Genomic DNA, 21,749 nt, shown 5'->3' on the forward strand with positions numbered 1-21,749 from the left:
AAATGCAGTAAACGTAATCTGTTTCCTCTATCCCTCCCACTCCACCTTGTGTATTTTCTTTGCCCTAACTGCTTTTCCCGTTTCCTTTTAAAAGCAGGACCGGAACGTGGTCGAGCTGCCGCGGCGTCAACATCGGCTAACAAATCCGTCTTCATTTATCGCATACTCGTAGCAAAAAAGGCACAACGCGTTGAAAAAAAAAAACGACTTGAAAGAAAAACGGGGGAGGAAACGAGGCGCAACAGGTATGCGTTCAATTCGAGAAGTCATTTTTCCGATTCTTCCACCATTGTTTACCCAATTGTCATTCCTGTTTTTCTATAGTAGTATAAATACCGTCCCCAAGTGAGATCGAGAACTAATTCGATTGGACGCTCATCAGTAGATTTTAATCATCATTATTTGCGAAATTTTATCTCCATTCGTCACCGTCCCCAGGGCCCGGTCAGCCCGGTGTCCGGAGTTCCAGAACGCCGAGGGCGACGGCGGTGACGCGACACGGCACTGCGGCCAGTACAAGATGGTCGACGTGCCTTTGACCGTGTCGCGCTGACGGTGGGCCGCCTGCCGACGCGAGACTGTGCGTTACCCCGCGCAACCCGAGAACGAGCCCCGCCGTGCCCGGAGACAGAGACGCGCCCCGGGGACGCCGACGTGCGCGACGCTAAATGGCTATCGCGGGATAAAGGGCGTACTTGGGTACGTATCCCGCGGGTGCGGGAGCCGCGTGGGTGTCGGAGGAGACGCGGGATTGAGACCAATCGACCGCGATCCACCTGTCAATACTGGTCAATACCTAGCGCGCACAAAGTGCGACGGGTGCGCGCGCGCGCGCAAGCGAGTGAGCGCCCGAGCGAGCGTCTGTCTGCCCGCGAATAAAATTCGTCCTTTGTCTTTTTGAATTCCTCCACGGGAGCATTTCGATCCCGAGACGCGGGCAGATCTCTCGCAATTGCAGATCGCGAGAGAAACACGGAAGAGGAGAACCGCGTCGCCGCCGCGGGTTCCCACGGCGCCTCCGAATGAGCGCCCCGTCGTCGCCGTCGCGCGCTTCAATCTCGACCCTGCGTGCAGGGTCCGGCTCGTCGCCACGCGTTTCTCAGGCCGTACTTTTCGACTGTTGCAGTCCGTGCAGTGTTTCTCGAGAAGAGCGAGGTGCGGCCGCGCGAGGATACGGCCCCCGAGAGGGACGCGAGAAACGATGGAGAAGCGGCAGGAGGTGCTCGCCCCGTTTTCCTCCGGTGAGTCGCCTCGCGGCTTTCTCTCCGTCTGTCACGCAGGAAGGTGCGTGGACGGCTTGTTTGTTGTGTAGGCGTGGGTTGCTCGCGGGCGTAAGGTACGCGGCGTGCCGCTCGGTGCCGCAAAGCCAGGCTTATTTATACTTGTATGCGCGTATTATTAACTGACGTACGCGATGCATGCACAAAAAACATATTGAAACGTATGAACTTTATAATATTAAATAGTTCCAGAGAACGCGATTGGTCGTGCGTCAAAGAGTCGAGAAAATTTGTCGGAATGTCTCCCTCGGGACCTCACATATGGAGGAGAAAAATATTTATACTTAATTACCTTGAGTTTCTAGCAGTTTATATTTCAAACTCCGATAAGGATAATCTAGCTATTGCATCATAGGCTTAAAATGTAACGTGTTTGCAACGACCTTTGTTAAAACGACTTTGCGAGGAATAAATTAATATTATTAAATGGAAAGGAAGTAGATAAAAAAAACCACTAGTTATTTTATTTTATTTTATCTTGGAAAATAAATTGGCAGAGCTTCTGTTATATAATGAGCAGCGGATAAAAGAATTGATGTTATCGCAATGTGTATCGGAGTGAGATGCATTTTACATACCAGTAAGCTCGATGTGTCTTATGTGATGCATATATATCTATCATTGCTATTTATGTCGGAACAGAAACAAAAGAATATTCTTGAGGTAATCAATACCATGTGAAGGAAGAGAGGAGAAAGAGAGAGAGAGAGAGAGAGAAGCACTCGGTATATTTTAAAATGCATGAAATGCACACGGTATATCGATTTTGTTATTTTTTAATTTCGTGATAAATATTTAGAAAGTTATCTCGTCTAATTTGAGAAAAACAATATTTTACATATACAAGGGATTGTCATTAACTGTAATTAAATATGTTCGCACGCCACTAATCAGCATGCGTCTTTACGTGGGTTTAGTTTTTTTAATTTTATTTTAGAGATTGTTTATACAGCTGCGGCAGAAAATTCGTTTCCTTTTTAATTGTATCGTCCATATTATGCTCCGGCACGTCTGAGCAGAGTCAGCATCCTGCTGAGGGATGCTAATTTGGGAATTCCCATCGGCGTTTAGCCTCGTTAAAGCGATGAGATTAACGTTATAAAGGTGTAGGCGTTAAGCGTTTACAGTGCTATTCTGTTAAACGAAAATTCAATTCCGTGAGTATCTGATAACGGCAAAACAGTACCGATTCCGCGCTCGACGTACTTACACCGGAACGAAAGTAATACAGTTAGTTTTTCCGCAGCGCGATCGATTACTTGCCAATTCGCACGCGAAGAAGAGAAGAATAGAGACGGAAAACAGACGAAGAGAGTAATGCGAACGCGTTGCGATGCTACTTGAGAGCCACGAGATGCCGAAACTTTCTCCGGAATCGAGAAAATCCGTGCGCCGTTATATTTCTTGGAGAGCACAGAATTCCGTGCAACGTCACCCGCAAAATAATTATTGCGAGTGCCCTGTAAGGTTTCCACGTGCAGGCCAACAAAGAAGTATCGCTGTATCGTACATTCTCACGATGGAGGAGCGATCGTTACGGGCTACCCCAGCGAAAATCATTACTGCCGGAATATTTAATAACGCCGATAATATCGACTCGGAGTCACCGCGGCCTACATTCAAATGCCAGCTGGAGCGACACAATCACGTCTCTCTCTCTTTCTCTCTAGACATCCCCCTGGTAACCGATGCCGTCGTTGTCGAAGGGTTGTTGTTTGTAACGCCAATTACTACCACGGCGAAATCTTTCCGCGGTAAAAAGATTGAGAGGAAATTGTCGAGCGAAGAGGCGAGATGCGAAGAGCGCATTCAAGAGGATAATGAAACAGAGAGGGGAAGTTATTGAAAAGTAAATTGAAGTATTTAATTATTTATTCAATTTATTGTATCTCTAAATGTGAGACACGTGTTTCGCATTTAGCGATAAATTTAGAACGTATTAAATTGAAATGTTAATTTCAAGCAGACTTTATTTTAAAATGATCGTAATATAAAAGATAAGTATTTAAAAGAAACTGCGAAACGAAGAAAGCCTAATCAAATTTCGATAGTATCTCGTATCAGTTATCTGCAGTTATCTAGAGATATATAAAAGGCTGTTGAAAAAAGAATACAAATATACGATTTTTTTATTATTAAATAATACGTAATAATAACTTTGTTTATTATTACTTTTTTATTGCAATTGTTTTATATATGAATTTGCACGTGGCAAAGTGATCAAATTCAAAGAGATGGGATAGCTTCTATATAAAAAGCTATAAAAATGTGACCATTGTTTCATTATTAAAGCACCAGTTTTTATGAGATTTAATTTATAAGTAATTGAAGATTAGTGAACTCTAATGAATTCAGATTTATACCGCAAGTAGAAAGCAAAATAATATTCTTTAGTTTTGTCTACATATAGAGACTCTATTTTAACGGAATCTTAATCGGAAATAATTTGCCTCTTTGTGTTAACATCAATTGATCGTAATCTTTACTTAATCAGTTCTACGTCTATTCTTAGAAAGTAAAAAGTGAATTTAAATCCAAGTTAATCAATACTGATAAAACCATCAGTGTTGTTACTTACAAAGATACTCAGTGTTTTAAATTCTCAACAGTTGCCAAAAGAGAGGGAGATCCGGTAAAATTTCCGAGTGCGGAAGATTATCTGCAGGAACGCGCGTGAGCGTGAAAAGCCGCATGTGGGAGATATCTGGAGGCAGCTGGCAGCTAAAGATTTATATCGGGCCACTTCGCGACACGCTCAGGGTGGAAAGATACAAATCTAACAAACACACGCTGCTGCTGATGCCGGCGCGGCGGCGGCAGTGGTGGTGGTAGTAGAGCTGGTGGAGGAGACAGAGCGAGTTGAAGGTTGGCGGTGGCGGTGGTGGCGGTGGTGACGGCGGCGAGTTACAGGGTCGCGGGGGTGTACGGAGGCGGCGGGGTGACGCGCGCGGACCAGCGGATCAATTCGCGCTCCGGGAGCTACACAGGGGGAAAAGCAACAGTCTGTCAGCCCCTTTCTACCCGGAAAAGTGCTCGGCCACGGTACGCTATCTCGCGCACTCCTCGCACCCATCCCATTCAAGGACAATGATAAATTCGTCAGGGCGGCGGTGAAATCCGACCCGTTACATCGTTGTTTCTGGAGAGAAGATCGCCGAAGAGGACCTCTTTCTGGGAAAAATTTGGATTGGATCGCACGCGCGCGGGCTACGTGCGTGATCTCGATTGCGGACCAACGATTCGTGAGAAATCCTACGCGAACGACTGAACGCGAACCGGTCGCGCGTAAAAGACGTCGGCGAATCATTAACGTCGCGAAATTACGCCGAAATTGGGATTCAGAATCGCGGTAGCGCGGCACGAGTCGAACCAGTTGATACCCTTAGTGTCTTACCGCAGCACAACGTTACGAATGGAATTACGATTCTCCGGTTTATTTTCTCACGAACGAGATAATGCCAAATTGTTCGAGTACAATTCGACTCGGGGAACGAGCTGTCTGACGCACGAAACGAGAAAGGACCTCTTCGTCATTCTTTGCCCGCTTCGACTTTCATTCCCTCGTCGCTTTCGTTTCCACGCGTCGCTGTGAGATCGTGAGAGCCTTAAAAATTCAACTTGCGTTCGCGGTGCCCGATTCGGAATCCGGTTTGACCTTAACGTACTTGACGATGTTATCAATCGGAGAACCCGACGTCCCGACGGACACATCGTAGGGATCGAGACGATCCTCCCGGGCGCCGTTACGTTATCCCGTCCGCGTACTTAAGCGAGAAACGCGGATGCGAGTTGTCGTCGGCGGAATGCACAATCTGACCTGATTTCCACTGAATATGCCTTTATGCGGTACTCCGCTCGCGGAGTAAAGTCCGAGAGATGAGGCCGTCGCGGGGGCCGGCACGATTGTCGCGGAGTCGCTCGTTTGTTCCCAGCCCCGCGAGTCAATAGAGAGGCGGCGCGAGGAGGACGTTTCGGTATCGGTTTTCCGGTATCGCGCTTTTCGAACTCCCTCCAGCTCCGGCTCTCTGTGCTCCGTATCACCACACGAGGACACCGCCAATACTTTGCGCGCTTTTTACACCACCTCTCTCCATCACTGCTTTCGCAATCGAGCAGCGAAAAACACAACTTTTTTTGTCTCTCGTTGCTGGATGTTTTGAAATAGAGCGGGGGAAGATGTACTTTGTAATCTAGGGTTCTTCTTGTAGCATAGTGTTGAATTAACCAGTAGTTGAAGGAATGGAGTGCGGTGATGACGATGTCGATTCCCGATTTTTCGACACCTGTTGTGATACAGGCGCGACGATCGTATGTTTGCAGACGAGTGTCCGAACAGCGGCGAGGACAGCGAGGAAGATGTAATAACTGATTACCTTGGCTCATCGCACTCCGACTGCGATCGCGTGCTGCCTATCATTAATGGGGATCTACGCGGCCTGAGTTTACACGGCGGCATAATCACGGAGACCGGCTACAACACCAAAGACAATACCGACAAAGCACCGATCACCATGTCCGAAAGCGGCGACGAGCAGCAGCACCACCAGCAGCAGCAACACCACCCGTTACTCGCACTCGGCACTAATATACAAGCCCAGCCTAATCCTCTAGTGCCCATCATTAGCGTCACGCCTCATTCGCCCGGTGTGGCCAAAAATTATCCGGTTCTAGGTAACGATTGGCTCTCTTGTTTCACACGATTGAAGTCTTAGATATGTATACGATTCTTGTTTTATTTTTTTAGCGCGTGGTGATTCACACAATATTTGAATTTGCATAAGAAAATAATATCAAGATGCATTGATTCATAAAATTAAAATAAACATCAAAACTACATAAACAAGTTAAAAAATATTATGATTTAAAAATTAATTAACGTTTAATTTTTTTAAATTTGACAGAACTATTTGTGAGCAACGTTTGTTTTCTTGCAGAGGAGAATTTGCAACAACTGCATGAGATTCACGACTGCATCCAGCGTATGCGAGACTTGACACTAGGCACTCTGGGATGCCACATTCGCGCCTCCAACGACGCTCCACAAAGATTGACCTCCTCCTGCCCGTCCCTGTGCCCGCTGGCTTCGGCCGAGCTCGCGTCTCGTTCCGGCAATCATCATCACCACGACACCGGTTCTGACCCAGACCTTCTCCTCGGCAATTGCTCCACAAACAGCTCCCCGACGCATTTCCCGTCAGCGAGTAGTCATACCCGCTCGCAACAGGCGCAAGGTATAGATCGGAGACGCAGCTGGACCGGAGATCTGGAGGATTTGGAGGAGAGCCGACGCGGCCGCCGCCGGTACTCCGGACAGAATCATCTGCAAGCCCAAAATATGGTTAATATTGCCCGTTACTTGTTGAAACCAGGGCATGATTCTATCTCGGTGAGTTCATGTTTCGATGCCGCGGATTTTGATGCTACGCAAGAATATTATTATTTTGTTTCCATTATAAAAAAATGTAAATATAGATATTCTTTTGTGTCTGTGTAGCATCGAAATCTGAACTCATCGAAATTATATCGGTCTCAAATGCCCGGTAATAATCACACTCTTATTTGCTTTACGATGGTGGCATGGTTCTTGACTTGCTTTGTTGCCTTAACGCATTGCGCTTCTCGTTGAAGCCATCGCTAAATGCCGCTCACTACGCAATCACGACGTACTCGTTTACTCGTTTCAGCGACAACGCAGCATTAGTTTAAGTAGCCTAGACAGCGAAAACGAGCTAGAATTAGATGGAAAATCATGTAGCGGATCTGCAAGCGTAAGCAATCGGGCATGCAGGTCGCAAACGAGCACGCACTCGCTGAACGAAGCTGATCTTATACAGGTAACTTTCGTGATTCTTCAAGAGATAATTTCTTCTCTTGACAGGCACGCAGGGACGAAGTATAAACATAACAAATTTTTCTTCGACAGAACGAATATCAGAAGATAGTCACAAAGAGGGGTAGTCAGAGATTAGCAGAAAGTAGCAGTCTAATGCCAGGACTGACTTCGCGTTTACCACTTCAGAAATCTATATCGACGCCTTCGATCGTTACACCGCAAGTTCACGCGCATTTAAACGAAACCGGAACTCGAACGACACCTTCACTTGCAGCGTAAGTCCATTACGAATCATTGATGAAGATCGCACAGCTAGATTAACGATAATGAAGGAGCAAATACTTATACTTATTATTTCCTGATGTTTTCGATGTAGGAACGTTACTTAACGCACACAGTCATAATCTAGCTTGCGATCTCGTTATAAATTAGCACACAAAAAGCTATGCACATATATATCTTGTGCCGTGTACGTTCATGTGTGCGCAGGCACCCATGCATGTACACTTACACGCGTATATATTTACATCTTGTCGATTTTTCAATTTTCCGCACAAGTAGAAACTTATTTCGAAAATCAGACGCAAACGTACTTATGCATGAACACTTGATAACTAGTAGATTAAATCTCAGAGATGTCTACATTCATAAGTGCCTGAAACATTATGCATTATATAGATTTTTTAGCTTATCTTATTATAACTGCTCGCGTATTATTATATTACAAGTCACATAAAACATACAAGAAAAAGTCATCAGATTATTATCTTATGATAGCAATTCAACATAGTTTAATACATATTTTGTCCAAAGAGTATCGCGGCTTACATTATCAGTTATTGACGACAAGTACCTATAACTAATATCTTGCTTTTATTTTATAAGAGACCAAAATAGTTAATAACATTGCATATCTGCTATTGATTTGAAGGCTTAATTTATTCACATTTCATCGATCACTTCTGCCAATCACATAACTGTTTTTCTAAACGCGAGCAGTTTATTATTTCAAATATTATCGATGTGCATTTTTGCATCGGATCATCTGAGAATATCTGAACTACAATTATTCATTATACACGATAGTTGCTTAGTTTGTGTTTGTACTTGAAAATTTGCTACAATCCTGCATGAAAAACAGCCGTCGTGAAAGAAACGAAAAGGGTAGTGGGAGTGAGACAGAAACCGAAGATCTTCATACACCACACAGCCACGAATTCCATGAAGACCGGGAGGGCACTCCGAATGTCCAAATATCCCTTGACGAGCTTTTGACCGAGTGAGTACCCCAATGCCTCAAGTCCTTCATATTTAACCAGATTATTTATGATACTGCGAAAACCTTTTAACGTCACTGATGGGAATGGTTTGTACCGGTTTACTCGACGATCGATTCTGTAGCCACAAATAGTCTGTAGTTACATTACAACTGCAAAATTAAATCTGTCAGATAGACTCATATACATTTATTTGTTTGGAATAACTCACATTTCTCTTTAGATATTAATTAAAAATATATGTGCAGGCAGTTTAATGTTACTTAAGACTCGTTGAACAAAAATTACCGAATATATCACAACGAAAATTACTACGTCACGTGGTTGTGCATGCGACACATTTTAAAACACGTAGCTCTGCACACATTTACATCAGAAATTACACGCATACTTTTATCTCTCGCAATAAGCTATGAATAGATCGAAACGCTTCCATAGTTGCACTGCTGATCATCTACAAAATACAATTTCAAATATTCATGCCAAATTTAGACTCGAACAATGTTGGTATACATGCTGATTTTTCAGTGGCACTGCATACGATGATCATCATTCCGAAAAGACTAGAAGAAAGCGCGGTTCTATTTTCTTCCGCAAAAAGAAGGTAAGTCAATAATCTAAAATGTGATTGCTTGATACATCCGATAAAACCGTTCTCGATCGAATCGTGCTTTAATCTTGTTTCAGGATAAAAGCGGAAAGAAGACTAGTCAACAGCATCAGTGGGTAACGACGACGGTGGGAACTCAGGGAAGCTTATTATGTGATGTTTGTATGAAACATTCGACGAATAAACCGCTCCTTCACTGCGACAGTAAGAGAACCATTATATTAAGTTAAACGACTTTCGCGATTGCCGTAAATGTTATAATTAACTTTCGTAAAATACACTTCGCTTAATTTTTATAAAATCAGATTGCGGAGCGTCGGTTCATCAAAGTCAGGGATGTAAGGATCAATTAGTGCTGGAGTGCATCAAGTCCAAACACTCCGGAAAATCCGCAGCAAAGTCTTCATCTAACGTTTCCACAATGTCGAGTAACAGCAGTGTCAACAAACGGGGTTCCACGACGTCACTGCCTTTACCGGCATCATCCGGAAGCGGAAGGTAACAAGTTCATATTGACAAAAATTATTCATTTTTTTTTTGCATTGGATCTGCGTATCTGTGGTTCAAGATTCGCACGCAAATAGCATGGCTAGGCCGAAACTCGGAGTTTTTAACGAACTTCTTTTGCGAAATGATTAATGAGTAACTCAGATCAGGCTTAATTTGATTGGCAAGATTAGAATTTACTGTCTTATTTTAAAACATATATTTAGATAAGAAAGAAGATTCAATAATTTATTAAGTAAAGAAATATTTTTTATCTAACACATATAAATAGTGCAAAGCGAGATTGTAAAAAATCTTAAACTAAACAAAAATTATATATTTGTTTATTACTCCGAGGTTTTGGCTGGCTCAGAAGCTTATTATTTCTGATTAATTTCGCAGTTTAGCAATATTAATAGTACGGCAAGCTTTAGCGCGTTCAGCATCGCGCCGCTACATTTTAATTGATATAATATCGTTTTTACATATTATGCGTATTACTTTGTACAAAATATACCATGCTCAGACTACTTCAGCTAGCTTTCGGTTTACTATTATTACATACACAAGCTACAAAGATAGTAGATACTAACGGCTGATGTTATCGGTAATTGCGTCGTAACGAGAAGTTATCAAACACATTGACGTAATTCCGAGAGTCATTCGATTCTGAATTTTAATTTTATTACGTCGATTTCAAAGAAAAGGACAAAGCTATTTTTTTAATGAATAGAAAACTCTTGCGTGTGGGGAACGATTCGTTAAGATAAGTTTCGACATAAAAAGTCGACAAGCGTAAAGAAAGACTTAGCGCAAGAAAAATGAAGGAAATGAAGGAAAAACGGCCTGACAGGCAAGATGAAGTTGCCCTAATGCAGTGTGTGCTTTCTCCTTCTCCCGTGCATTCCCTCTCGTGCAACTACGTGCAAACCGATCGATTGTACGACGATTAAAGGGAAATTAACAGCCACAAGAAAACCGTGTCAAGCTACAGCCCTTGGCGGCGAGTCGCCACTAAGCTTGGAGTCAAGTAAGTCTCTGATATCTGATGTGTTCCTCCTGTATTCTGTCGAAAGCGTTCGTTTCGTTCGTTTCTGTTCGTGTACTATCTCAAGCTGTATTCGGGCCAAGTAAACGAGCACGAACAAACACGAATGAATAGCTTGCTTTCATATACTGGCGGCACCGTTCGCACTGGTTGGAGCGAGTCGTTTGTTCGCATTTGTTCGCAATCTTTTGCTTAATCTGGATTCAGCTTTACACGCGTCTGATAGGAAGGCGCGCGTTTCTCTCGTTCCTCGATTCTTTTCTCGCACACCACATACTACACATACACACAATACACATACATGCACATGTTCAGCGAACGGCAAATTCGAATTCTGCCGTCTCGTCTTGTATAATCTGAAAGAGACATCATCTTGCCCTGCCTGTGCTTCTGATCTTGTGCTTGCTTCTATGATTTTTGTCCATCCAATGATATATTTTGTGTTATCTCTTCTCGTTGTAATCTTCGCCTAAATTATAGCGCATAAGTTCACAAGTGTTAATTCGTAAGGTAATTTCTTCATGATAAATATATACACACCGGACAATATAATATCACAGTAGATACATGCTCATGACATGTGTTACCAGTTTCTATCTCTCCTTTCTACTTTACAACTTGCCCTGTCAACGATAGTTTGTCACGTTTTTTTCTCTCATTGTTCCCACGTTTCTCAATGTGTCACGAGATTTCGTATCCGAACTTTCATATGTATACAGTCACGTTTTCAAAGTAGTTTGTCAAGTCAGTTTTTGGGTCGGGTCGGGATCGATTACGGTCTAACGAGAATATAAAACGGGTGCTGTTCTTCGAGTCTCCCGTAATGCGTCATATACGTGAATCCGTGTTCTCGATCGCTGGAAAAGTTTAAGCAAACCGGAGGACAAGATAGGAACGGAAAGAAAGCAAGTAGTTGCCTCTATGACGCATGTCCCACCCGACCTAAATTCGAAGTTTCCGGCTCTTGCAGATTATTGTTTATCTCTGCGAATGGCTTTTTGCTATTAATATCAAAGACTTTTAATATCTCTGAATTTATCTTAGATCATTAGTTTTATTGACTATACATTGCGATGAGAGCGGAATTGATTGTTACGACAGTAAGTCAATAATATATCATAGTTCAATAATATATCGGATATACATTGACACTATAATGAAAATTAGACGAAGGTTTATACATGCTTAAATGAAGATATCAAATATCATCTGCAAGGTTTGTATAGAAAGGATCGTACGGAAAAAAATATTTTTAAGATGTATAATTCACCAGTCTTCTTAAAAGGCCGGCATCTCACAATCAGTATACATTAATTTCAAGAGTCTTTCAAGCTGGAGTTCGTCCTAACATTGTGTGCGTCATTTAGGAAAGAGTGACACTTTTCTTCTTTAATCGTAAATCGTGCTTTATGAAACAAAGCTATATCTTTCTTTCAGTCAAACGATAAACGAAGAAAAAGATGCCGAGGGCGGGCAACATCGTGATCTTCCCAGGTTTGTAAATATATCTTTTCTCTTTTTTTTTCTTAGATGTTACAATAAACTTTAATCCGTAAATTTTAATCAACGCATCCGGTGTACCGTAACGCTGTAATGAACAATAAACTAATGAAAAGAAAATTAACAAGCTGATTTTTCCTTTATTTCAGCGGATGGGAAGAATTTGACTTTGGGGACGATGTTCATCAGTTCACAGTGGCAGATCTCGAGGAGATAGATCCCGAGCTGACGTTGGGAAAGGAGGAGCCCGATTCTTGGAGCTCCGCGATCGGACGTAACATTGCGTTACGTCTCGTCGATCATTGCGAGCGCGAGGTGAAGAGGCAGGAACATATATACGAATTCGTGCTGACGGAGAAGCACCATTGTTTGGTATTGCTCGCCATGGAGAAGATCTTTGCGGAAGGATTGCGACGACACTTTCGTCTAGGTCAGCCGGATCTCGAGCGCATGTTTCCCCGACTACGGGATCTGATCGACATCCATTTACGGTTTCTGCAGAAGCTGTGGAAACGACAGAATGCTAATCCCGTGGTCTCCACGATCGCCGACATTCTAGTCGAGCAATTCTCGAGCGATAACGCACAACGCATGAAGAGTGCGTATGGGGAATTCTGTAGTCGTCATCGGGACGCCGTCGAAGCGTACAAGTATTACTTGCGTAACGATCCTCGCTTCGCCCGTTTTGTTCGCCACTGTCAGGTATGTTTTAATAACGAGCAAACGACGTAGGCTCGAACGGTACCGGTTCAGTAAAGTGGAATAATATGTGCCCTCAGACGAATCCTTTGTTGAAAAAGAAAGGTATACCTGAATGTATACTCTTTGTTACTCAACGTTTGACGAAGTATCCGTTGCTGATCGAGCCGCTCATCAAAACCGGCGTTACACAAGATGAAGGTGAAGACTTACGTAAAGCACTGGTCCTTGTTAAAGAGATTTTAGCTGATGTAGATGCCTGTGTAGCCGACAAAGAACGAGAAGATAGAAAATTAGAAATATACAATAAGTAAGTTTCGATTTTTCTTTTTCCTTTTTTTCTTTTTTTTTTTTTTTTATTACGTTTCTTTGCGTCGTTATTTTTTTCGGAACTTAAATAACAATGTTTTTACAGGATCGACGCGAAGTCATTCGCGACGTATCGTGGTGCCAAATTCAAGAAGTCGGATATAATTAACAGAATCCTGAAGTTCGAGGGCACTGCATACTTAATGCAAGGTCGTGGCAAAATGACTGCCATTGTAGTGGTCGTTCTCTCAGATATATTGTTTTTCTTGGCTGAGAGAGATCAGAAATACGCGTTCTTCGTGCCTGACAATAAAGCGGGTATAGTGTCGCTGCAGAAGCTGCTGGTTCGCGAAAAGGCCCGTCAAGAATCTAGCATTTACCTGATAAGCAGTAATCCAGCCGAACCGGAAATGTTCGAGCTAAAAATTCAGAAGCCAAAGGATAAACAATTATGGATACGGGCTATTCGATCAGCGGTCGAGACTTGCCCGCAAGATCCTGAAAACGAGGCCGACACGCTGACTGAAAATAGTAACGAGTTGCGAGACACTCGCTCCTCCTCGATTTCGCTGATCTCCATCGAAGAGAAGCAGCGTATTGCCAAGGTTAAGGAGTCGCATATACTTAGAATTGTCGGTATGTTCCTTTAGCTTTTTTTCAACTTCTGATATCATTTCGCGCTTCCTAATATATTCAAATGAAAAATTGTGTTACATCAGGCGAATTGCGAAAGAAGGATGCAGAGCAGGCGTTGCTGTTTGAGGAGAAGATCAACTTGCAAATGCGGCTTTTACAAGCTTCGAATGTCTGCGCGAACGAGAGCGATAATGAGAGAATTGAAAAGCACGAGAAGGAAGGTGCCGATTACACCCGATTGGTGCACAATGAAGGAACTGATACCACTCAATTGTGGCAAGAGGTTAATATTCTATCCCACTATACATTATATTAACTATTGAATTCTTAATTTATAAATCGTCGGATTAATCGTATAAATTTTGTGTTTTACGCAGGTGGTTGTGGCCGTGCAAGAAGCGACACGTCTTGCTAGCTCACTGTCATTCAGCGCGGGTGGCGGTACTCTGTCGCGAAGCTTAAGCTCCGCCGGTGAACGCCACAGCGAAGCTTACATTCCGCCTGCTCTTTGCGTTCCTCGAAGGGCCGAAACGTTTGCTGGTTTCGATCACAATAAAGTATGTATAAACGAAAGCAAGTGTAAAATAACCGTATAAAAATAATCTACTGCGCTTTTAGGAGAGATACCCGCTGCGTGATTCGAACACGTTGCACACTGTGATCCCTGTTCCGAAACCCGGTGAATTACCTAAAGAAACTGCCGACGAGAAGGACGGCCAAGAATTGGAGACAAGCAAGGATCAGCAGTGGGCGGCGATACGTTTGTCTCATCACGTTTATACGTTGCTCTGTATAATAAGTAATCAGATGACAACGATCGACAGTCTACAAGCGCAACTGGCCGCATGTAAGGAGGGCAGTATGGGCAAGTCGTCCAATAGCCGACCGAATCCGAATCGTCAGTTGGAAGAGCTGCGGAACTTGCAGGATCAGCTTTGTCGAGAAAAAGCGGCGTTTCGCGCCGCCTCTCAGCAGGAGAAGACCCAGCTGGAAGAGGAACGAGCCGAGTTGGCGCGGCAGAGAGAGCAATTGGCCGCGGAGCAGCGGGACGTGACGCAACAACGGGATCAGTTGTATCGACGACTCGAGGCATTGGAGCGACAGGGCGTAACGCTGGTCGGAAGTTCCACGACCGGCTCGACGATGATTCACCTATCTCACTTGACGCAGAACGCCGAAACGATGCAGCAAAGCGCGCGCAGCAAGGCACAACCCGACGCGAAACGCATTCCTCTGAATCTGATCAGTGCGACAAATCAGCAGAAAGTGCAGAGTAACTTGCCGATCAAACAACAGCTGCCGCTGAAGCTCGCCAGCGGAAGTAACAATAACACAAGGTAGAGCCAGCTCATTCTACCCTAAACATCACAAACGTTTATCTTTCAGTCGACAAGCAATAATCTGTATTTTATCGTACGACAGAAGCGGTAGCACCGCGAGCAACAATAGTCCGGATCGGCACTCCAGGGCGGGCAGCAGCCCAGCGATCGTCACTGGATCCGTATACTCATCGCCAGAGCTCGGGAACAGTCACCATCACGGAATCTGCGGGAATAACACGCATTCGTCGAATCGTTCGCTTCGCATCACTCGCTCACCGCCCGACACCTCGTATGCGCATCAGCAAGCGCAGCAACAACAGCATCAGCAGCAGCGAAACGCGGAGCCGCAACCGCAACCTCCACCGCCGCAGCAACAGCAGCAGCAGCAGCAACAACAACAACAACCGTTGGAGGAGGAGGTGATCTTCTTCTGACGATTCTTTCGATTCGGTCGCAAGCATTCGTCGCGTTCGTCGCGCGCCAGCGCCGCCGCCACCACCGGTACGACTACGCCAACTTTGACGCCGGCACCGTCACCGCGAAATCAGTCGAGGAGCAGCCAGTCCCGCAGCCGCGTTAAATCCTTTTGATTTTCGACATAAATATTTCGCGATGATGCAATCTATTCGCCGCTTCGCAGATACACTCTTTCGTAATGTCTCATCTTTTACCATTTCGCGTTTTCTTCTATCGCTCACCCTTTCCTCACTACGGGTTTGATCGTTTTACGATAGGATGCACGACTATTTATTTTAACGACGAGGTCGTAACGTAATACAATATTCGATCTTGCCCACACAATCGTCAATAAATGCGAGTAGTTAATCTCGGTGTAGCTGGGAGAAAGAAAAGATATAATACTTTGTTACGTTCCAACTGCTACAACTGACGGCAATAATCATTTTTATGCCAAATCTCTCCAAACTATTACCTTGACGAGAGGGATACGTTAAGAATAAAACAATTTTTATTAAAAGTGATCGGAGATGCTCGCGGAGTAGAGAGAGGGAGAGAGAGAGAGAAGAGTATTAACGGCCGGCTTAGCAAAGCAGATCAGCCGATCTTGTTGAATTCTTGCTCGTTACGTTATCAAGCCGACTGACAGTTTTAGAAACACAAGATTTTAGATGAATCTTTTAAACCTGTTGCTGCTTGCTGAAGTGCAAGGTAGATAAATACATATATATATATATTACGGTTACATACATATATACAGGAATGTGTGTACATATATATACTTTTTCATAAGCATACGTGTGCGTGTGTGTATAATTGGGCACGAATGAAAGGGCAAATCGTGTATGTGCATATGTATGTGCGATGCGACTCTTCTCGCACGCTCGCACGTTTAGTTGTATCTCTGTGAATGCACGAGCGAATCTCTGTTACGAATGATAGGGCGAATCTACGGTAGCTATTCTTATTACTATTGAAGTATTTTAATACGTGCTAAAGCGACAGATAGGATTTATTATTAACAATTATGCATTATTGTCATTATTGTCAGTACGTGTGCCAAGCCGCTGGTCAAAATCGATGACACTTCAGTTTTCAAAACATTTACTTTACATGCACGATTCTGTTTTTACGTGGGTGTGTCGCGCGCGATACGGCGGGTGTGTGGCTCTTCCCCACGAATTGTAGCGGAGAGATTTCATATTTGACATTTCGTTTCGGGATTATTCACTGCCATTATTGTCGTTCTTTGTCGAGCGTTCTTTCTCCTCGTATTATTGTCCACGGCTAACTTTATTTATTGCATTGTGTAAGATCGATGATGAAAGCCCGCGCAAGCCCACGCGAAATGATACGCACGGAAGCGAGAGGGAATCCGTTACACGAGAATCGTAACGAACTCCCGTCCCGCTCGTTGCGAGAATAGTTCGCGTCGGTTCTCGCGGATCTTGCATCCCGTGCACCGTTTCTAATTTTATTTGTACGTCTTATCAACGAATGAGGACGTTCTCGAGTGCCGAATGAAAGATGAAGAATCTCTGAATCATAGTACGGTCATACTGCACGTTGGATCACCGACCCACTGTACTGTTAGATCGCAAAAAAAACGCAATACGTATTTAGCATACCTTAACGAAGTTCGTCGTTGCGACGCGGCATCAAACGCGCTTTCAGATTCAAAAACGGAAAGGACAATTGCGACAACCGTGTTATATATATCCCTTATAGAAATTTAATACTGTAAGTGATTTTTTGGCTAGTAATTAATCACTTAAAAGCACTATTAAAAGCACTATTAACAGTGCTTTTAATAGTGCTTTTAAATGATTAATCACTAGCCAAAAAATCACTTACAGTATTAAATTTCTATAAGGGATATATATATATATATATATATATATATATATATATATACACACATATGATATATAATATCGTATTGTTGTGATGATTGTCAATAATGTCTCTGAATTATGAACTTCTGAACTCGGTTCGTAAACGATTATAGTTATAATGCTGTGCGTATATAAATGAACATTCCTTAACAGATAAAACTGGCGTGCAATATGATCGGATTGAAAGGCGGGCGAAGGGGCCGTTGAGGCACGGTGGATAAGAAACGTCTAATGAATTAGCCTCGTTAAGGAAACTTAAGTAATAATGCTGCAAGTTCGTCTCAATCAATCACGGTGACAATAGATCTTAAAAAAGTATTCCGTAAGGTATGTCGAATTACGCGAGGGAAAAGAAAAAAAAAGGGGGAAAAAAAGAGGATATAAGGCGACTTTATTACAAGTCTACTACTACTATATTTACTATCTACTGCGATGCCGAGCATGTGACAAGCTCGCGAGGTGATATTTTGCGATTGTAGCTGGTTGTAGCGTCTGCCGTGGATGAGTGTTCGACTTCATCGCGTACATATATGCATACAGACGATATATTTACTGCGTAACTAGCCGGGCAAAGGAGATTCGTAAAAAGAAATTGGTTTTAGACGAAATGTAACTTCCGTACGACTCGAGAAAACAATCACGATGACTGTTTACACAACGGCTTAATCCGGTTTAATAATAACTGCCGTATATTATCCAATCCCAAATTTTTCTTTCTTTGATCATATAATGATTATTTAGATATGAACCTTTTTTGATACTTAAACCATAACTTTTAGTGCGTATATATATATACATATATGCACATATTATACATATACACACTAACTTTGACTTAATCTTTGATATATACATATATACATACCAAAGATTGATTTAAATGTGTAGAGTATCAAAATAGGTTTATAATTAAATGGTCGTTATAATGAAAAGAAGACAAATTTTGGATCGATTAGTATACGGTAGTTATCAAACCGGATTATAAGCCGCTGTGTAAACGTAGTCTCTGTCTCGGAAAATATGCTGCAATGGAGCAAATTGACTGTCACGGTGTGCGATCGATGAGATGCCGCAATTTCCCGTCTCCGTCGACTGATATACCTGTAATAAATAAATGAAGTCGCACACAATCCCGCGGGATAACACGCGAAGAATCAAATCGGCGACAGCTGAGGAATATAGCGTGACGGCCTACGCGCGTCTCGTGGCGTTTCGTATCTTTTTGTTTTTTTCTATTCTAGTATAACGTCACGTGGCGACGCAAAGTTTGAGAAAGGATATATATCTATATAAAGATTATATATATATCTATAAATAAAGTTACAGTAACGCGGTTTTCCACGTTTTAGCGAATCTTTACGTCCCCGATGCTCATGGGAAGTATTTTTGTACGTTTAGTCTGTACCTATACTACCGTTTCGCTCTAAAACTATATCTACTGTTATCATTGTGATACTCGCTACTGCGATCGTCTTTTGAATCGTTAATGTAATAATATTACATAATGTGTAATAAGCGGGCGTGTGTTTGGCTATTGATACGCTCACGGATCGGCAATAGGAGTCTCCTTTGAATTTTGACGATTTTCAAACGCAGAGACTGTAAACTACTATCCAATTGTTATTATCGAGTTATTTGGTTGATTGTTCTTTGTCACGAGTACTGATTACCCGACACGAGTCCTCTGACGATTGCCAATCGTCCTGTTTTATTAATCTTAATCTCGTTGTGACAGAAGGAAATCCGTTTCCTTGCGAGTCACGCGCAACTCCTATGGTCTGTCTTGTTCTTTTCTTCCACGTCTATTAATTCCATGTATCCGCAGTTACATGTGATTTACATTCCTTAGCATTTATACCACGGAACCCGTGGCTGCATTTTTTTTATCAATATATGACTCGCCGTTAAATAATTAATCGCATAAACAAATAATACCTATTTATTATAAATGTACATACAAACTGTTATTGTAATAAAGAAGAATGTGAGGGAAATATACAATCATGACGTTTCGATCGACGTTTGCTGTTCCAATTCCGTTGTGACACGATTACATTTTTGAAAAACACTTCCGCATTAACAAATTTACATTATTTGCCTTAAATACTTATTTTAATAGGGTTTAATCCTGTGATGCCGGTCACAGCCGTTTCCAATTTTAGTTAACAACTTATGATCCGAATCTCGCTGTGTCGGCGATTCCGCTTGTCGCCACACGTTGATAATGCCTTTCTCGCCGACTGTCACCAAGCTACCACTCTGCAAAATCGAGAATACGAGGTTGTTATCAATAATTCTCCAAGTTGAAATAATTCCTTAATCTACTAATTTACCTTTTCATGGATCCAGCTGTCCCGTACTATTTGTTTGTTCCCTATAATTTCGTAACACGTTTCCAAACAATTCTCCCTAATACTCAAACATCTTAGATTTTCCCTGGAAAAATAAAAAAAAATACGAACGTTATATATTGTAATAAAACATTTTATATTCTATGTTAATACATTATTTAAAATAAATAAGAAATTACTCCTTGCAGCAATACTATACGATCAACTAAATTCCAATAATCTAAAAAAATTCTAATTGTTTTGAACAGAGTATAAGTACATTTATTATATATTTCAAATTAATACCTTGTAACTGTACTAGAACCCGCCAGCAGGAATGGTTGTCCAAACACATTTGTCGTGTGGAATTTCACTAAGTAACAATTATCAGGATCATCCTTCTGCAATAAATAGAATTCTTCAAGATTATTCTTTGAGAAAAGTGATAAACGATAAACAGTGATATGATTATAAAAACCATGCATACCCGCGATACTGCTAAATGACTGCGCGCGAATGTTTCATACGCACAAGCACCTTCGCATTCCCATAATTGCAAATGTGTATGTGTCGTACACCATAGAGAATCATCGGTTAACCAACCTAGCCTGTCCTAAAAAGAAAAGCTGTTTTGATTACCAAGATAGTTCATATTGTCACGTTATACAAAACAACATAGGTGATTTTCTCACCACTGACGACTCGGTATTTAACGAGGATGTCAAGGCCAAATCTTCCGAGGATTGCATCAGGTCGAATATATTCATCAGACCGTCAGTGCTACCCGATGCCAAAACATTCCGCTTGGTGGGATGAAAGGTCAGACAAGTGACGTCATCCATATGCGATTCCCAATATCCACCAAGGAGATTGTTTTTATTTCCTATTTTTGAACCACTTTGCCTTATGTCCCAAAATAGAATAAACGCATCTCCACCGGTGTGCTCCGTCCCACCGGCTACGAGCCTTTCATCGCAGCTGAGGTCAAAGCTAGCCAAAGGCTTTGTTTTGCCATCTTCCGTACCATCTGTAAATGTTGAAACGTGACTAGAATTTTTATCGATGAGTAAATTATGTTCACGGTTGTTGGGACCGTTGGGACTGACAGTTACCTTTGAATTCTGCCACGACCTTTCCTTTAGCACGCAAATCACACGCTGTAATTAGCCCGTCGTTAGTCGCGATATATAATATATTTTTAGAAGTGGGACTGAACTTAACTCCCACGATGGGTGCTTGATTATGGTCCAGGGTAATCATTCGGCTCGTGGACTCGCCAACAGAATATATCACGCACGAATGGTCCGACAGTCCTGCTCCAATTGTAAATTCTGGCTCACTATATATAACAAACGATTTATATAAAAATAAAATTAATACATGTGGTTGGAAAATATCATATCACTTCGTGTCAAGTACAAAGTTATAATAATAAGATATAATAATAAGTAGATATTCCAAACTGCCAAAATATTTAAACAATGATATTAGTAAACAGTAAAAATTACTGAAAATGATATTATTGGGCATACACATTTAGATAACAAAAAAATACATTTAGAAAATTATATTTTATTGTAATAAAAAAAAATAGAATACACAAACACAACAGTGTTCTATATATTAAAAGTTAGATTAGTTTCTCGCGCAATAGCAGAAACATAATTGAAGCACATGTGTGATGTGTGTCACATTTTTGCGCAGATCTGACAGGAAATGTTCCATAAGGAAACATAGAACTTGCCTTTGAGTTCCACAGACGGAGAGGATGTAGTTCTGATCGTGCGACACCGTCTCTTCTAGCGACAGCGTCAGCTCGACCTTCTTGCCGACCATTTCGTCGCCCTGTCCGCGCGTTCCTGCGTCGTTCTTGACGTTCAGCCTCTTCAGGGATTCGGTTACTCTCGACATACTCTCCCGTTTCGCGCGTTTCAAGTTGACAGTGTTGACACGCAGACTGAGTTTGAGGTTAGCTCGACCATGCGCGGTGTCGGCACGAAGTATGAGGGTGATGGTGATGTTCAGTGATGTTATTGCACGCCCCTCTCTTTCTTCCTCTTCTCAAGTG

At 42.4% G+C, this 21,749-nt stretch overlaps 2 protein-coding genes across 8 annotated transcripts; one reads left to right on the top strand and one right to left on the bottom strand.

Moving 5' to 3' along the window:
* The first annotated feature begins 498 nt into the window (after window positions 1-498).
* Cyst (rho guanine nucleotide exchange factor 18 cysts) lies at window positions 499-19,352 on the top strand. 7 transcript variants are annotated; one of them, XM_071795168.1, is made up of 19 exons: window positions 499-699; window positions 1,127-1,241; window positions 5,601-5,951; window positions 6,215-6,666; window positions 6,965-7,114; window positions 7,204-7,388; window positions 8,255-8,392; window positions 8,919-8,994; window positions 9,078-9,204; window positions 9,306-9,498; window positions 10,454-10,516; window positions 11,972-12,028; window positions 12,184-12,736; window positions 12,814-13,043; window positions 13,149-13,678; window positions 13,762-13,961; window positions 14,056-14,235; window positions 14,297-15,015; window positions 15,101-19,352. In XM_071795168.1, exons 2-19 carry the CDS (start codon window positions 1,202-1,204, stop codon window positions 15,432-15,434), a joined length of 4,578 nt encoding a protein of 1,525 aa, XP_071651269.1. In that variant the 5' UTR covers window positions 499-699; window positions 1,127-1,201; the 3' UTR covers window positions 15,435-19,352. The 7 variants fall into 7 exon arrangements, with proteins under 7 accessions (XP_071651269.1, XP_071651273.1, XP_071651279.1 ...); XM_071795172.1 differs by having other exon boundaries at window positions 500-699; window positions 6,215-6,618; window positions 10,442-10,516; XM_071795159.1 differs by having other exon boundaries at window positions 503-699; window positions 10,442-10,516.
* Window positions 19,275-21,688, bottom strand: LOC139822984 (WD repeat-containing protein 89). The gene is made up of 7 exons (XM_071795231.1): window positions 21,426-21,688; window positions 20,794-21,020; window positions 20,374-20,708; window positions 20,169-20,294; window positions 19,988-20,082; window positions 19,685-19,787; window positions 19,275-19,610 (listed from the first exon to the last, which is right to left on the bottom strand). Exons 1-7 carry the CDS (start codon window positions 21,590-21,592, stop codon window positions 19,464-19,466), a joined length of 1,200 nt encoding a protein of 399 aa, XP_071651332.1. The 5' UTR covers window positions 21,593-21,688; the 3' UTR covers window positions 19,275-19,463.
* Between the last annotated feature and the right edge of the window lie 61 nt (window positions 21,689-21,749).

Source organism: Temnothorax longispinosus, chromosome 1, assembly GCF_030848805.1.
Source record: "Temnothorax longispinosus isolate EJ_2023e chromosome 1, Tlon_JGU_v1, whole genome shotgun sequence".
NCBI classification, from domain to species: Eukaryota; Metazoa; Arthropoda; class Insecta; order Hymenoptera; family Formicidae; genus Temnothorax; species Temnothorax longispinosus.

What these genes read in the sequence shown, in the direction of transcription:
- Cyst (XM_071795159.1), top strand. Translation starts at nt 1,202, where the DNA reads ATGGAGAAGCGGCAGGAGGTGCTCGCCCCGTTTTCCTCCG. An exon ending in ACGACACCTTCACTTGCAGC is followed by an intron (nt 7,389 to 8,254) that starts GTAAGTCCATTA and finishes CATGAAAAACAG; the next exon opens with CCGTCGTGAAAGAAACGAAA. An exon ending in GTTTTGTTCGCCACTGTCAG is followed by an intron (nt 12,737 to 12,813) that starts GTATGTTTTAAT and finishes ATGTGCCCTCAG; the next exon opens with ACGAATCCTTTGTTGAAAAA.
- LOC139822984 (XM_071795231.1), bottom strand. Translation starts at nt 21,592, where the DNA reads ATGTCGAGAGTAACCGAATCCCTGAAGAGGCTGAACGTCAAGAACGAC. An exon ending in TCCGTCTGTGGAACTCAAAG is followed by an intron (nt 21,021 to 21,425) that starts GCAAGTTCTATG and finishes TGTTATATATAG; the next exon opens with TGAGCCAGAATTTACAATTG. An exon ending in TAAATACCGAGTCGTCAGTG is followed by an intron (nt 20,295 to 20,373) that starts GTGAGAAAATCA and finishes TTTTCTTTTTAG; the next exon opens with GACAGGCTAGGTTGGTTAAC.